General features: G+C 35.0%; 1 protein-coding gene across 1 annotated transcript in view; it reads left to right on the forward strand.

The window, feature by feature from the left end:
- The window catches only part of LOC136032498 (meteorin-like protein), a 61,025-nt gene extending 45,361 nt beyond the window's left edge, over positions 1-15,664 (forward strand). The window contains exon 5 of the mRNA XM_065712810.1: positions 10,567-15,664. Within this exon, the coding sequence (XP_065568882.1) occupies positions 10,567-10,955 (389 nt within the window). The 3' untranslated portion in view covers positions 10,956-15,664. The remainder of the gene's footprint in view (positions 1-10,566) is intronic.
- The last annotated feature ends 564 nt before the right edge of the window (positions 15,665-16,228 follow it).

Genomic DNA, 16,228 nt, shown 5'->3' on the forward strand with positions numbered 1-16,228 from the left:
GCATACTACAAAGATCAGGCTTTAATGGGGTGGAGTGAATATCCGATAGTCTGGAATGCTTAAAGTGCATCTTTTGTCTATTATTCCCTCTTGCGGGCATGATTATGGTCATTCTTTGATATTGAAATGAAAATTGTTTCCAAGCTGCTTTCTGTTTTTCTTACAGTGCGTTTTCTGTGGATTGGTTAGTTTTTGTGAGTATGTATTTTTTCTATGCTTGTTTTACAAATTAGCTTAAGTGTTTTTTAAGCAGAATTTGAATTCTTTTGCCAGTTTTTTAAGATGTTTCCTTCGGAAAAAAAAAAAAAGAAAAAAAAAAAAAAAAAAAAAAAAAAAAAAAAAACTTACAAAGTTCAACACGAGGTCTGATCTATTTCACTGGCATATTCGGAAGCTTAGTCATTCACCTCTTAGTCAGACACTGTGGAACCCCTTACTTTTTTGGTAATTGATACAAACTAATAAAAAATCACTGCTGCCCTGGCAAAAAAAGAATACGGTATATAGCCACATAAGGTGGATTTTTTTTTGGGGGGGGGGATTAACAAAAATATATCGTTTAATAATTTAAATAGAGGTGCCATGAAATTAGAGAAAATTTTGATTTTCGAGGAGGCCCTGTCCAGAGGGCCCTGTTTGCGTGCAAGATGGTTCCATGCCTAAATGATGAATTTACTCGCAATGTTTATTACGGTTTTCTAGCCAGTTGCAGGAAAATAGTGTAGTTTTCATACTATATTACATTTCCAAAACTTTCCGAGTCAGGTTCATTAAATTCTGAAATTTAATGCTCTGAGGCATAATAGAATTTGTTTACCGGTAATAAAAAACTGGTTCATTTGAATACAAAGCAGCGCAGAAAAGCGTGTCGCTTTTTCTACATAAAACAACAACAATGGCGTAACTTGGGCAACATCCTTGGGGGGGGGGCAAACTTGGTGCCGATTTTCCGAAATCAAGTAAAAATTATAGTAAAAACTGAAAAATGAGCCATATCTATAGTACCATAAAAGTAAAGATAGACTAAAGAAAACTGACCTGTTTCTGTGGATGTTCGAATTGTGTAGGCTTATCTTAGCTGTGACAAGAGTCTTGAAGAAACTGAATTTCAGCCTAGGGGGTGAGAAAGCTCAGATCTGGCAGGGGAAGTTGCCCCCTGTCCCATAGGAATTTACGCCTCTGAAACAAAACTGTCAACAGTTATATTTTCTTTGGCATAGGAGCCGTTTTTACAGGCCTAGAGGCCGTTTTTATAATACCCAACTTTATCATTTTCCATGACGCCATAATTATTCTTTGAATTTACTTTAAACTACTTGCCCCTTTCCCCTTTTTAAATTATTTGCTGACTATTTCTTTTTTTCTAGTGTGTCTGTATTTATCATTAAATAAGACACTATTCATTATTTCGATTCTATAACATTATTTGCTTACCCCCTCCCCACCTTCTTAGATTATTTGCTTTCTATGCAAAAAAATGAGCATTAGGTGATGAGACTTGATCTTTCATTGCGTTTGAATTTACCATTAAGAATCCCACTGCGTTCATTTATGAATTAATTGTTAAATATTTCTGTATTTGAAATTGTTTTATTAGATCAAATAATTCTGAATGAGTTATTTTCCTTCGAGTTGAATTTTCTGAGCTCTATCACGACAGTAATTATTCGAACCTCTTTTATTTCAATTCAATTCCTCTAGTCTCTTTTCCCTCCATTCATATATTTTATAAGAAAGGAAGGTTATTAATGCCAGTTACTTTTTAAATCTTTCTTTATGTTTGAATTTATCACTAAGCATGTTTTCCATTCTCTATTGAATACTTTTTTTTTAGCCAGTTATTTGCTTCTCCATTGCAACTCCCAAGCGTCCACAATACTGGCCAACCATTTTTGTCCTTTCGTTGTGACTGAAATTATCATTAAGTTGATCTCGTATTTGTCGTTGGAGTTTTTTTTTCAATTTCATTGTTTTTTTTTTATTTCCTTGTATTTTTTTCCTTTTTTAAGACGGAAGAGTCAACACTAGGATTTGATCCTCTATGTTGGTCCAGTGTCTGGAATTACCATAATTGCAGGCTATTCCCCTTCGCCTAGAAACATTTGAAAATCCTTTCAGATTTTATAAATTTATTTGCTGTACTTCAAATAGGTTTATCAAACTATAAACCTTCCACTCCATTGATTGGGCTTTTACAATCGTCCGATTCTCTTTATAATGGGGAGGAAATCTATTTCCGTGGTTTTGGTAGTGGTAGAAGGCCAGGAGTATGATTTATGGGGCAGTAGCTAGGGTGCTGTAAAGCAATTGAGGGATCGTTTTGCGCATGTCTGAATGCCGACAATGCCGTTTTTGGGGTAGAACCGTTGAAAAGATTATTTGTCTTTTGGCAGACAGGAGGGGATTGGCCTGTTGACGTATGAAAATGGTGATGGGCTCATTTGCTTTTTCCATATATGAATAGCAGGGTTTAGTTTGAGGTGATAAGGCTACTTGTTAATTTAGAGATCGATGCATGGACACAACTGGATTTTGTTTTTCTTTTCTGTTGCAGCATTTTAAAATCCATTTCTGTATCTTGGTTTGATTCATAGATTGAATTTTTTGGGAGGGGGGATAGATGGAGGAATTGGTGTTGACTGCTTATTTATAAATATTTGCTTTCAGATTATTTTATTTATTACTCGAGCTTTAAATTCTTTGGACTCATTACAGTTCCTTGTGTTTAAACTTTATAGCTTCAGTGTCACGTTAAAATCAAAATAAAATTTCAGATATTTGGGGTTTTTCTAATACAGTAAAGGTTGAGTAGCTCGGGGAAGAAGGAATAGGTGTCTCCATAAATATGTAATTTTGAGCACACAATGGCGGTAAAAACGTCTTTCTAAGTTTACACCCCTCCCCTCATCCTGATATAAGTTGATCCAAAATTCAATTTGTTACATGTGAAGGGTTGAAATGATCCTCCTAGTGGTATTATTTATACCATTATACTTTTAATTGTAGTATTGGTTGCGTTTTTTACGTTGGGCCCGGTTATCATTTTAATTGTATTTATTTGTTCAACCCCTAAAATAGAATAACAAAACGAAACAATACAAAAATACTTTGAAACATTAGAATAATAGATTACTGTAACTAACTCAAGAGAGGGATGGAAAAAAGTTTTGTGCTTGAAGAAAAAAATTTTCAAATTTCTCATTCACTTCGCTACTTGGTTACTATTTACTTTAGATTGTATATTAATCAGATAACTCTGCTCCATTGAATTACCGTTTCGCTATAAACAGGATAAACGAAGAAAAAAAAACTCATTGTTTGCCACTTCGCATTTTTTTTTCTTTCTTTTTTTAATATTTTGTTTGCCGAAGGCGTATCTAGAGCAGAATCTCTAGAGAAACAATGTGGCAAGGGTGTTAATAATGTAAAATGGTAAAAAAATAACTAATTATGGTGCCAGAAAATCTTTGGGGGAGACCATGGCCCCTGTGGTTTGCCACTATCGATAATTATTAAAATATCAAGTTATTATATAACAATCCTTTATGTCGAGTAGGTGGCTACTTGTAGGACTCCTTACTCATGGGCATTAACTCCTTTGAATGTGCATCGTCACGACCCAATAAAAGAGATCAGTCATGTCATGTACTTCCTACATCTGTACTCATTTAATATCTATCCTGCGGTCTTTCATTGGTTGTATTTTTGATTGCATATGAAGGTGTTCCATTGAGTAGTGATATGGTAATTAGTTTTTTGTTTTTCCAAGTCGTAAAGTAGGAGATGTCATGATGCTGGTATTAAAATCTTGGGTTAAATGACGTCTCGAAGCGTCTAATATCGACATCTGCTCTTGTTGCGTTGGAAATACTTCTCAGGAGGGTTTTTTTTTCAATCCTATGGAAAAATATTAGGATTTTTTTTTCAAAAATGTCGTTTTTCTGACGAAAATAAAAACTCAATTTGAACCTTAAAATGGCCGAAAAACGTTGTTTCGTTGTATATGCAAAAGACATTTGACTGTTTCAAACAAACTGGCTAGTTTTATTTCCCTACATTGTAGGATTCTGAAATATAGGGAAATACCGCAAGCCAGTTTATTTGAAATTTTTTTTCGAATATTTGTTGCAAAACTGCAAAGCAATAGTTTTTGATTGTTTTGAGTTTCAACTTCGATCTTTGCTTTTAATATTAAAGACATTATCATTTGTCTTGAGTTTGAACCAATGGTTTTTTATGGCACTTGGTATGAACAAGTTTTTTAGAAAAATGAGGTATTTTTCACTTACGAATGGGTGATCGGATCCTAATGAAATTTGATATTTAGAAGGATATCGTGTCTCAGAGCTGTTATTCGACCGGCTCTGGTGACATTGGGGAGAGTTGGGGGGGGGGCAAAATCTTAGAAAACACTGAGAGTGGAGGGATCAGGTTGAAACTTGGTGGGAAAATAAGCACAAGCCCTAGATACGTAATTGATATAACCAGATCGGATCCGCTTTCTTTGTGGGAGTTTGGCGAAGGGTTAATTCTGAAAAATTAGAAAAAATGAGGTGTTCTTAACTTACGGAGGAGTGATCGGATCATAATGAAATTTTATATTTAAACGTAACTCAGATCTCTTATTTTAAATCCCGACCAGATCCAGTGTCATTGGGGAGAGTTCGGGCGGGGGGAACCGGAAATCTTGGAAAAGGCTTAGAGGGGAGAGATCAAGATGAAACTTGGTGGGAAGTTAAGGCACAAGTCCAAGATACGTGGCCGACATAGCCAGAATTGATCCGCCCTCTTTGGGGGAGTTGGGGGGGGGGGGAGGGTAGTAATTTGTAAAAAATAAAAAATGGGGTATTTGTAACTTACGAACGGATGATCAGAATTTGATGAAATTTAACATTTAAAAGGATCTTGTGCTTCAGAGCTCTTATTCTAAATCTCGATCAGATCTGGTGACACTGGAGGGAGTTTGAGGGGGAAACTGGAAATCTTGGAAAATGTGAAAATTGAGGTATCTTTATCTTACGAATGGGTGATCGGATCTGAATGAAACTTGATACATAGAAAGATTTTATGTCTCAGATGCTTTATTTTCAATTCGAATTGAATCCGGGGACATAGCGGGTTGGAGGGGGGAAAAGAAACTTGGGAAACCGGAAATCTTGGAAAACGCTTATAAGTGGAGATATCGGGATGAAACTTGATGGGAAGAACAAGCACAAGTTCTAGATACGTGATTGACATAATTGGAACGGATCCGCTCTATTTGGGGGAGTTGGGGGGGGGGGGAGGGTAATTAAAAAAAATAGAAAAGTTAGGTATTTTTTAACTTAAGAATGGGTGACTGAATCTTAATGAAACTTCATTTGAAGAAGGAACTCATGCCTTAGAAATCCTATTTTGAATCCCGAACACATCTGGTGACATTAGAAGGAGTTGGAGGGGGAAACCGGAAATCTCGGAAAACACTTGGAGTGGAGAGGTTGGGATGAAACTTGGTGGGTAGAATAAGCAAATGTCATAGATACGTGATTGACGTAACCGGACCGGATCCGCTCTCTTTGGGGGATTTAGGGGGTGTCCAGTGCTTTGGTGCTTCTGGACGTGCTGGGACGATGAAAACTGGTAGGCGTGTCAAGGACCTGCACAAATTGACTTGTTAAAGTCGTTTTCCCCGATTCGACCATCTGGGTAGCTGGAGGGAGAGGAAAAATTAGAAAAAATAGGTATTTTTAACTTACGAGTGGGTGATCGGATTTTTATGAATTTTGAAATTTAGAAGGATTTCACGTCTCAGAGCTCTTGTTTTAAATCTCAACCAGCATTAAGCCTCTGACTTTACTTTGAAATCAATCCATTGATTCTTAGAATTTTGCTCGAGCTCTTGCCATATGAGCTCTTGCTTCTCGGCTCTTGTGACCGACCTCGTCACAAGTGCCATATGAGCTGATAGCTCTTGTTGTTATTTACAAAAGCCTGTAGATATTCCCCGATTCGACCATCTGGGTAGCTGGAGGGAGAGGAAAAATTAGAAAAAATAGGTATTTTTAACTTACGAGTGGGTGATCGGATTTTTATGAATTTTGAAATTTAGAAGGATTTCGCGTCTCAGAGCTCTTGTTTTAAATCTCAACCAGCATTAAGCCTCTGACTTTACTTTGAAATCAATCCATTGATTCTTAGAATTTTGCTCGAGCTCTTGCCATATGAGCTCTTGCTTCTCGGCTCTTGTGACCGACCTCGTCACAAGTGCCATATGAGCTGAAAGCTCTTGTTGTTATTTACAAAAGCCTGTAGATATGAATAATAGCTTTCAAATGATCCCTTATGCATAAAGATTCAGTGCTTCACTGGCGACAACGAAGAAAAGGATATGCATTACTCCATTCCATACAAAAAAAAATGATTTTCCTTGTTGCTGAAGATGGGGAACTGTATTTTTGCTGTATGGGGCTTTCGACTTCTCAAATTCCATTGATACCGGTACCAATGAAAGTCCGAGGGAAAATATATTTTTTTTTTTTTTTTGAAGCGTTGTGTCATTAAGAATAGCTGAAATAATAGTTATGAATCCTGAATTAGCTTCAAATGAGGATTCTTCCTCATTTATTTTTTGTGGCACTTGGTATTAACCAAGTGATATATAGCAATCGCAAATTCTGTCGGTCTGTCGGTCGGTCCCGGTTTTGCTACTTTAGGTACTTCCGGGTAAGCTAGGCCGATGAAATTTGGCAGGAGTATCAGGGACCAGACCAGATTAAATAAGAAATAGTCTCTTTCTCAATTTGACCATCTGGGGGGAGTGGGGGCCCGTTAATTCGGAAAAAATAGAAAAAATGAAGTATTTAATTTGCGAACGGTTGATCAGATCTTAATGAAATTTGATGTCTGGAAGGATATCATGTCTCAGGATTTTATTTTAAATCCCGACCGGATCTGGTGACATTGGGGGGGGGGGGAGTTGGGAGGGGGAAATATAAAATCTTGGAAAACACTTATGTGGAGGGATCGGGATGAAACTTGGTGGGAAAATAAGCACAAGTCCTAGATACATGACTGACAGAACCGGAACGGATCCGCTCTCTTTGGGGTAGTTGGGGGGGTTAATTCAGAAAAATTAAAAAAATGAGGTATTTTTAACTTACGAACGGGTGATCGGATCTCAATGAAATTTGATATTTAGAAGGATATCGTGTATCAAAGCTCTTATTTTAAATCCCGACCGGATCTGGTGACATTAGGGGGAGTTTGGGGGGGTGGGGGCTAAAATCACGGAAAACACTTAGATTGGAGGGATCGGGATGAAACTAATTGGGAAAAATAAGCAGAAGTCATAGATACGTGATTGACATAATTGGAACGGATCCGCTCTATTGGAGGGGGGATAATTCTGAAAATTAGAAAAAAACAACGCATTTTTAACTTACGAAGGAGTGATGGGATCTTCATGAAACTTCATATTTAGAAGGAGCTCGTGACTCAGATCTCTTATTTTAAATCTCAACCGGATCCAGCGTCATTGGGGGTTGGAGGAGGGAAACAGAAATCTTGGAAAACGCTTAGAGTGGATATACCGGGATGAAACTTGATGGGAAGAATAAGCACAAGCTCTAGAGACGTGATTGACATAATTGGAACGGATCCGTTCTCTCTGGAGGAGCTTGGGGGTGTTAATTTGGAAAAATTAGAAAAATTGAGGTATTTTTAACTTAAGGATGGGTGACCGTATCTTAATGAAATTTTTAGTTAGAAGGAATTCATGACTCAGAGCTCTTATTTAAAATACCGACCAGATCTGTTGACATTGGGGGGAGTTGGAGGGGGAAATCTTGGAAAACGCTTGGAGTGGAGGAATCGACATGAAGCTTGGTGGATAGAATAAGCAAATGTCCTTGATACGTGATTGACGTAACCGTACTGGATTCGCTCTATTTGGGGGAGTTGGGCGGAGGGGTTCAGTGATTTGGCGAGGTTTGTGCTTCTGGACGTGCTAGGACTATGAAAATTGGTAGGCGTGTCAAGGAGCTGCACAAATTGACTTGATAAAGTTGTTGTTGATAAAAATTCGACCATCTGGGGGGCTAAAGGGAGAGGAAAAAATAGAAAAAAATGAGGTATTTATAACTTACGAGTGGGTGATCAGATATTAATGAATTTCTATATTTAGAGGGACCGCGTGACTCAGAGCTATTATTTTAAATAATGACCGGCATTAAGGCTCTGATTTTCTTTTTAAATCAATCAATTGATTCAGAATTTTGTTAGAGCTCATACCATATGAGCTCTTTGCTCTTAGCTCTTCTTGCCTCGTCACAAGTGTCATATGAGCTCTTAGCTTTTGTTTTTAAACGCGATGTTAAATTTTTGGTTGCTAAGGGCCAAGGGCTTATTCTTTAATAGGTTTTCCCTAAAGGAGATAGCCATGATAATAAACAATTTGCTGTTGTTTTGTTGTAAAATAGTTTTTTTTGGTTTTGGCTTTAAAAATACATACAATAAACTTTGTAAAAAAAATAATCCTTGTAGGATTTAGGCGAACAAACCGTAAAAGTCAACTGCACGATTCTTTTTCGTTAATATGACGTTAAATTTAGGTCTTATTTCGCAGCTATCAGAAACAGTCTCTTTAAAAATCTCGTAGTCTCGTCACATAAAGAGTTCTAGAGGTATATGAATTTTGGCATTCGTGAAGAGTTGCTGATATAAAAAAATTCTGTTATTTGTGAAATATTGTTCCATGCAAAATATACCCACATTTTTGAAAACTGAAGGACATCAAAAGAATTTAAAATGCATAGTTAATGTAATTCACTGAAATTTATTCCCTTATTATAGCGATTTTTCTTTAAAATTCCCCAAAATGTGTTTAACTACTTTACCTCACTGTTATGATAACATAAATAGTATTTATTTTTATTCCTGAATGGTTAAATGAGTTCTTAGACAGCCAACATTTTTAAAATATTATTCGTGAAAGAATAAAAAAGGGGCATCATCATTTCAATCTATTTTTCTTCCAAAGATTGTTTCCATATTTTTTTTGAACTTGTACTTTCATCCTAAACATAAATAACAGTTGTTATTCTTAAAATAGTTGTAATAAATTTCTTTTTCAGTCGGTGGTTTAAATTTGCGATTATTTTAGTTTTCACTTACTAAAGAGGCTGCGAAGGTTTTTTTTTTTTACTAGGGAGGAAGAGTTCGTAAACCTCCATTTAAGGATATCGGAGCCATTGAGATTATAATGGTGCTTTTAAATATGCTCCCCAGCCTTTTAAGTCCAGACATGACCCCAGAACATATCTTTTGGGTGTCAATGTATTTAATGCCATGTATCGACCATTAAACGTGTCTCTACCATGTTGCAACAACCAGCTAGTTCTGCTAGTCAGCAGACGATTTATTAAACTTATTATGGGGTGGGAAGAGAGGATATACATGGGGGGGGGGTTTATTCCAGGCCATCTAGTTTGGGCTTTTGATCATGGAGATAATGGTGGTATCCTAGAATTTTCCACGCCAGGATTAGCACCAAAAAGTGTCATTTTGTAGTGTAATATGGTGCTAATTATGGTATTATCAAAGGAGACAGGGCAATCAGGAGGGGAGGGGGAGGCGATTACGAGCCTCGTGGTTTAGGTTTTGACTATGGGGATGACGATATTATCCTTTTCATGCTTTCCAGATTTTGCACACGAGAAATGGCACTGAAAACTTGGCGCTTATTATGGTATTATCAAGTGGAATTTGCGACAAAAATTTAGATACATAAATTAGCTTTCAAGTGAGTCCTTAAATAGCTCTCTATGATGCTCCAGTGCCATAAAAGCGGCAAAATGACCTTTATATTAAAATTATCGTATAATGGTTTTTTTACCATGAGAATTCCAATGGTGCAATTTTTGTTTCGATCCAATACCGTTTTCAATTGGATTATCCGAAATTGTTATAAATTTGTTTTGGCAATCAACTTTTACCATTAAAATTATGCGAAATTATAGTTACCTTTCATTAATCAGTTTTAGATGGCATTTTCTTTTTCGCTCTAAGGAGTTTATATCAGAATGTGTTTTCGCACTTCAGGTCACTATGTGTAGTTGTTCTCTATGTAACTATTTTGTAGCATAATTATTGTGAAAAGTCATTGATTTGTTTTAATAATTTTCTGTCATTCATAAACACTACTATTTTCTGCAGTCAAATTTCTTTTGAGGGAATTACTGCATCTGAATTTTGCTCTGAGGAAAGGTAAGCTGGAACTTGCTGAACTAGTGGTTTCTTCCAAAGTAAGCATCTAACAAGCATGACAGATGACCAAAGATACTCCTTTTCCGCCACTCATCTAGGGTCTAATGAAGGCAGGTCTTCTTGAAAGGGATGAGAAGAGGCATCGAAAGATTTTTAAGAAAATCACCACTTTTTAGAAGGGTATATAGAGGGACGCTTTGAATTGATTGGGATGGAGAAGGATCATGTGCAGTTGTTTCGGGCTTGGGTGGCTTAGTGTTGCAGTGCGCTTTTAGTAGTAGTAGTTGTAATCGTGATCTATGCTCATCACATTCTCTTTTTCAGAATGCCGTCCTTGTTCTCCCGAAGAAACTCTAATGGCATTTTGTTCATCTGATTTTGTCGCTGCCGGAACAATATCTGCCATGGCGCAAAACACAGACGAAGATCGAACAGAATTAACAATACGTAGCACACGAGTGTTGCGACAAGTGTCTCAAGTGTTTACTAAAAAACAAAAAAGGGAAATTGATTCTCACTCGGAGGTGACATATGGTGCATTGAATGTACCCTTAGCTTGTGGGGCTACGGAAGGTCCTGGGGAATTCATCTTTATGGGCCATTTGAGACTTGGGGAAGCGAGAGTTGTATGTGCCCCTCGTATAGAGGAATGGGCTGTTATTGTTGATAAAGCAAAGTTTGAGGGTACTGCCCAATGCAACGTTGAATTATGATTGTACATAGAGAATATAAATATGCATACTGAGATCCAAGTACTGGAAATGCTATTGATCATTCTAGTAAATTTCATGATGGATAGCTGGTTTCTTCAAATCAGATTTCCTTTTTTCAGTAGTACCAATTGGGAGGGGGAAGGGGGTATTCGACCCTCATTTAAATTTTTTTTTATCTCCTCCCCTTAAATCGCCTAAATTTCAGTTTTTCGTAATGTTTTCGAAAAAAATATCCTTTTTGCATTTCCATTAAAAAAAGTCTCGCTGTGCTTCGAAAACATATTTTACCCATGTCCATAAATTTTTAGGATCGGGGCCACTGCTATTTTTGATGATTTGACATCATCAAAAATGTGATTACAGTTAGATTTAAAATTTCAGTAGCCAAGCTAGAAATTTGAAAATCACCCAAAAGATTTGTAATTGTAAAAATCACGTCTGGTTTTTGAATCTGTGATGCCAGGGGAGGCGAATTTACGCTATTTTAAGTACTTCGTGACGTGTTGGCGTGTCGATCTTGTTCAATTAACTTGTTTTTAAACTATTATTTTGTAACTGTAATTTTTGCATATTCTTGCTCGGAGGATGGTGCCTGTCCTGCAGTTTCCCTTTTATGAATGGTGTCAGGCATATGGCAACACTGCTTTGAACTTGCCGTTTCACATTATTTTCCTTTAGTACAATCACCAGTGTTTTCCCAACCGCAACAATTGTCTACCTTAAAGTCATTAAAAATAAATTTACTGTTTATGCTTAACTGTTAAAGCACCTAAAAATAAAATAAATTGATATCAAAATATTTAGTAATTGTATCTCGGTATTTATGTTTATGCTCTGTCACTGTAGATAACTGTGTAAATAGTGAGTTATTTTTTTTTTATATATCTAGGCAGAGTTGAATATCTCCTAAAAATTGTGCTTTCATAATGGTTTTAAAACCGTATCCCAACTAAAAGCTTCAGTAGCACTTTGAATAGATTCAAAATGCTTGTTTTTTCAATCCAAACTTTCGAAAATACATTATATTCACTACATTTCATCTAAAAATTCTTACTAATGCCAAAAGAAGGAAAGCATGAAAAATTTGTCATGTACCGAGATTAATGGTTTTTCTGTATCTTTCCAATTGCGTTGGTGCACATTCAAAAGTTAAAAATCTAGCAATACCAAATGGAAAATTACTTCCTTAGACATGATCCAACTTAATTTTGAACTCATCGGGTAACTGTTCTTCCTATTTTTTAGCGTAATTATGTCATTAAAGTGCCAACCTAAATTTAGGAATAAAATGTACAAATCTCTTGCTGACACCCAAGCGCCAAGGTTAAGTGCTTTTAGATCAAAAGAAACGCCAAACCAGTTGGGGGTGAAAGGTGTTAGTTTAACCCAATATTCTAAATTACATATCTATGTATATTATTATTTTTTTCAAGCAGAGAACTTTATCTTAGCCACATTTCTTCGATACGTTTTAGTTCTGGAATGCTCGGTTATATTCGACTGGTAAAGTTTTTTTCGACCGATTGATTCTCTTATTCTTTCTCTTTCATAAATTCTCTTATTCTTTAAGTATCCCAAAAACTGTTTTAGTTCTACAGTAATGTTTCATTATTATAACAGATTCTCGAGTCTTCCATAATACATTCCTGCAAGAATTATTGCACTTCTATTTTATTGCGCACCATTTTTCTCTCCTTTTGCTTTCAATTAGTGTAATTTGTTTTATTAGCTAGCACAGTATTTCCCCGTTTGTGTTGCGTAATCCTCTTAATTTCTCTCGGTGACTTTCATATTTGCTTATTGAGTGTTGGAGGAGGGGGCTATGCAAAAATAATAAAAATATGCGTGGTTCCATTGTGAATTATATTAAAATCTCGGCCTTTAACGATAGTATCACTCTGACAAATAGGCTGTAGGTGACTTTTGGTTTTATGTGGCTGACCAAAGGTCAATGGTCAGTGTCAATGAAAGTTTGGTCAATGTCTGATCAAAGCTGGAGTTAAGTTAGAACACTGTACTGAAGGTGTTAGCTTTTTGTTTGTTTTTTTTTTTTTCATTATGAAAAGTATTTGAGACTAACTGTCCATAATAAGTGTTGATGCTCACCGACATATATTGCAGGCTTCTAGTGCTTAATTATTTTACTTCAATGATTTCAGTGCCATATATAGCGTTTTAAAATGTTTGTTATTCCGTATGTTATAGTCTGAAATTGTAAATGAGCTAAAATTGCTGGCGTGGGTTGTTTCCTGAATATGCCAAAAATTCTTCATAATTTACACCATTTGGATACAAATGGTCACAATTTGCATTAAACGCTATTTTCTTTTAATTTTCTTTCTTCGTATGAGAATATATGTGCCTTTTCTCTTTTTTCTTTCTTTTTTCTCTTTTTTTTTATTAAGTCGAAAGCAGTATTTGCCGTCCTGCAAGATAAATAGTTGCTCTTAATCTGGAAAGACGATAAAATTAGTATTTTAAGAATACTTTGAAAAAATCTTTCTACAGCATTTACACTATGAAGAAATATCCGCATTTCAAGTCCTGAACATATTTCGTCATCTTATTATAGAGGGGAAGTTTTGTTCGTTGCCTTAGATGGCGTAGTATGGCGTAGATGCATGTATCTACGCCTTCTGGGAGTAATGGAGAGAAAAGGCTAATTACTTAATGCAGAAAATCCTGCGCAAAAATAAGTGAGCCTTTTGTGCCAGGTGCTGTTTAGGGACAAGATTTTTGTTCATTTTAAATCTGGCAGATTTATTTTTAGATTTCATTACAATTTTATGTTTAACTTGAAATGCTATTATTTGTTGAGGTTAAAGCTGACATCACTCAATAATAACTGAGAAACGCGATACTCTTGAGTATCAAATCTTCATCTATATTACAATTCACGGTACGAGTGATGATCACATGGGTATCTTACTACATGAACCTAACACAATGATTGTTAATTTTTGGCACAATTATAAAACATAAACAACATTATCTCTAATTTTCTTTACAATAATTCAAAATGTTTGTTTTTTTAATAATGTGCTGGTTTTGTGCAATTGTGATTTGATTTACGCCATTTTTCATTGGGTTGCTTTACAGCCGTATTTTAAATTTATTATGTTGAAATTCTGTAACATTCCGCACAAAGACGCCATAAGGCTGCCAAATTAAAAAAAGAGCAACATGATTGTCACTCCTCGGATTCTTGATCCCTTGAAATTTCGATCTCAAGATCTGGGAGTGGAAGCTGTGAAGAATGTATTTGTTAAATATTACTGTTTAAAAATATATAACATAGATATTATTATTTTTGTTTTAATGTTTTTTTCAAATGTTTTTTTTTGTTTTTTTTTTGCAAATGAATCTTGCAAAATTGTTTTATTTTCAACGATAGCCCTGCAGTTTCAAAGCATTAAAAAAAAAAAACTAAGTTTAAATTTAAAATTTAAACTTTAAATGCTGTATCTCGTATTCTCTTTTTTTTTCGAAGCCGTGTTTTGTATACTTAACTGATATAATTTTACAAATGATGCTTGTATTTGTGTTTCATCTGTTCATTTTTTGTGTTATTAAATGTTTGAACTTATAGGACTTGAAGGTTTCAATCATGCTCTGAGATTCTAAATGATTTTATTGGAAGCTGTTTTGTACTAGCTGTGTGCATTTAATTGCTAAAAATAATGTATAATTTAATTCAGAGTTTTTATAACCTCTTACCTTAGTGTTTCAAGCTGCAAAACAATGTCAATTTGATCTCTCAAAAAAAAAAAAAAAAAAAAAAAAGACATTCATTTTTAGTATAATAACAACTGTTTCATTTCTAGCTTATAAACTAATATAAATCCCCGTGAATCCACTAAAAACGTCGACTGATTTACGAAAGATCCGTTTGTAATCACCCTTTTACAAAAAAAAAAAAAAAAAAAAAAAAAAAAAATCAATTCCATGAGATTTGTTATGCAGTTTGTCAATTTCAGATTCTAAGACCTACTTTTCTTTTGGAGATGGGGCAACTTTAAATTCAAGGGTGGTAGCAGAGTCAAAATAAACCACATAGTACATAAAAATTAATATTGTTAAAATCAAATAACTAAATTAAAAGTTAAAACTTGTAATTAAAAAAAATAAATATTAAAGCTAGCAACTAAAATTAAATATTGCGTCTTTTAATGATTAGTAAGAAACAGAGAAGTCGCTAGTTGTTGCTCTCGGAGTCGTAAGCACGCTTTGAGGGATCCTTAGTCTATCCAAATATACACGTTATAAGGCTGTTTTCCTATGTTTGAGTTAAGTATCACTACTACTCCAATTCGAGAACTTTAGTAATGGTGATATCCCGCGTGATTGTGTTTGTTCTAAACAAGAAATTTGTTAGGGGGAAAGGGGTTTGGGGAATTCATCTAGAAATATTCATAAATGATAAATATTACCGTTTAATATAGGTAAGAGCTTTTGTAAGTAGTTCATTCCGAGCACTAAGCTCTTCAAAGAGTTGTTTCTTGTCTGTTATCCAAGGTAGTTTTATGTTTTGAAGACTATAGTTGAGTGTACACAGCTAGTTCAAACTTTCCATTTCTTTTTAATCGTGGATTTTGGTTTTTTAAATGATTCAGTGTCTGTGATATTGTTGGTTATAATTGTGCTTTTTTTGGTGTAATCACTGTTTTGTTACTGACGATAAATCACCAATTAAAAATTATTGTATTTGATCTTTGTTGTATAATTTGTTACGTAATTGTTTTATAAAAGGAATGAAGATGACTTGGGTAAACCCTGAGAATTTATGTTATGCAATATAAATTATACACGAGTGTTCAACAATAAAAAAAAATGTACAGGAAATTTGTTGTGTCGATAATACAACTTTTATAACTGATTGGCGATTTCGAGGTCAAAAGACGATTCTCAAGTCAAATTCTAAATATTTATGAATAGAGGGAAAAATCTCAAAATGACAAAAAAAGAAAGAAGTTTAAGGCCAGTAGAAGGAAAGGAAAGAATTATGTTCCTTTTCCTTTCCTTCTTCTATCTGCAGAGCCGTTGCTTTGTTCTTTGTTTTCTGTCTTTGTTTTGTCATGGCTGGCCAGTTTGGCTTTAGGTTACATCATCTAACTATTTAAATATATATAAATGTATAAATGTTTTCTAAAAAGAGAAAAAGTTAATATTTCAGTTTTTTCAATTTTTTTTGTCTGACGTTTGATCTAGTTCTAACGAAATGGCTATCTCAAAATTTTTATCATATGGGTTTGGAAAAAAAAAGGATCGAGGAG

Source organism: Artemia franciscana, chromosome 1 (genome assembly GCF_032884065.1).
Source record: "Artemia franciscana chromosome 1, ASM3288406v1, whole genome shotgun sequence".
Lineage (NCBI taxonomy): Eukaryota > Metazoa > Arthropoda > Branchiopoda > Anostraca > Artemiidae > Artemia > Artemia franciscana.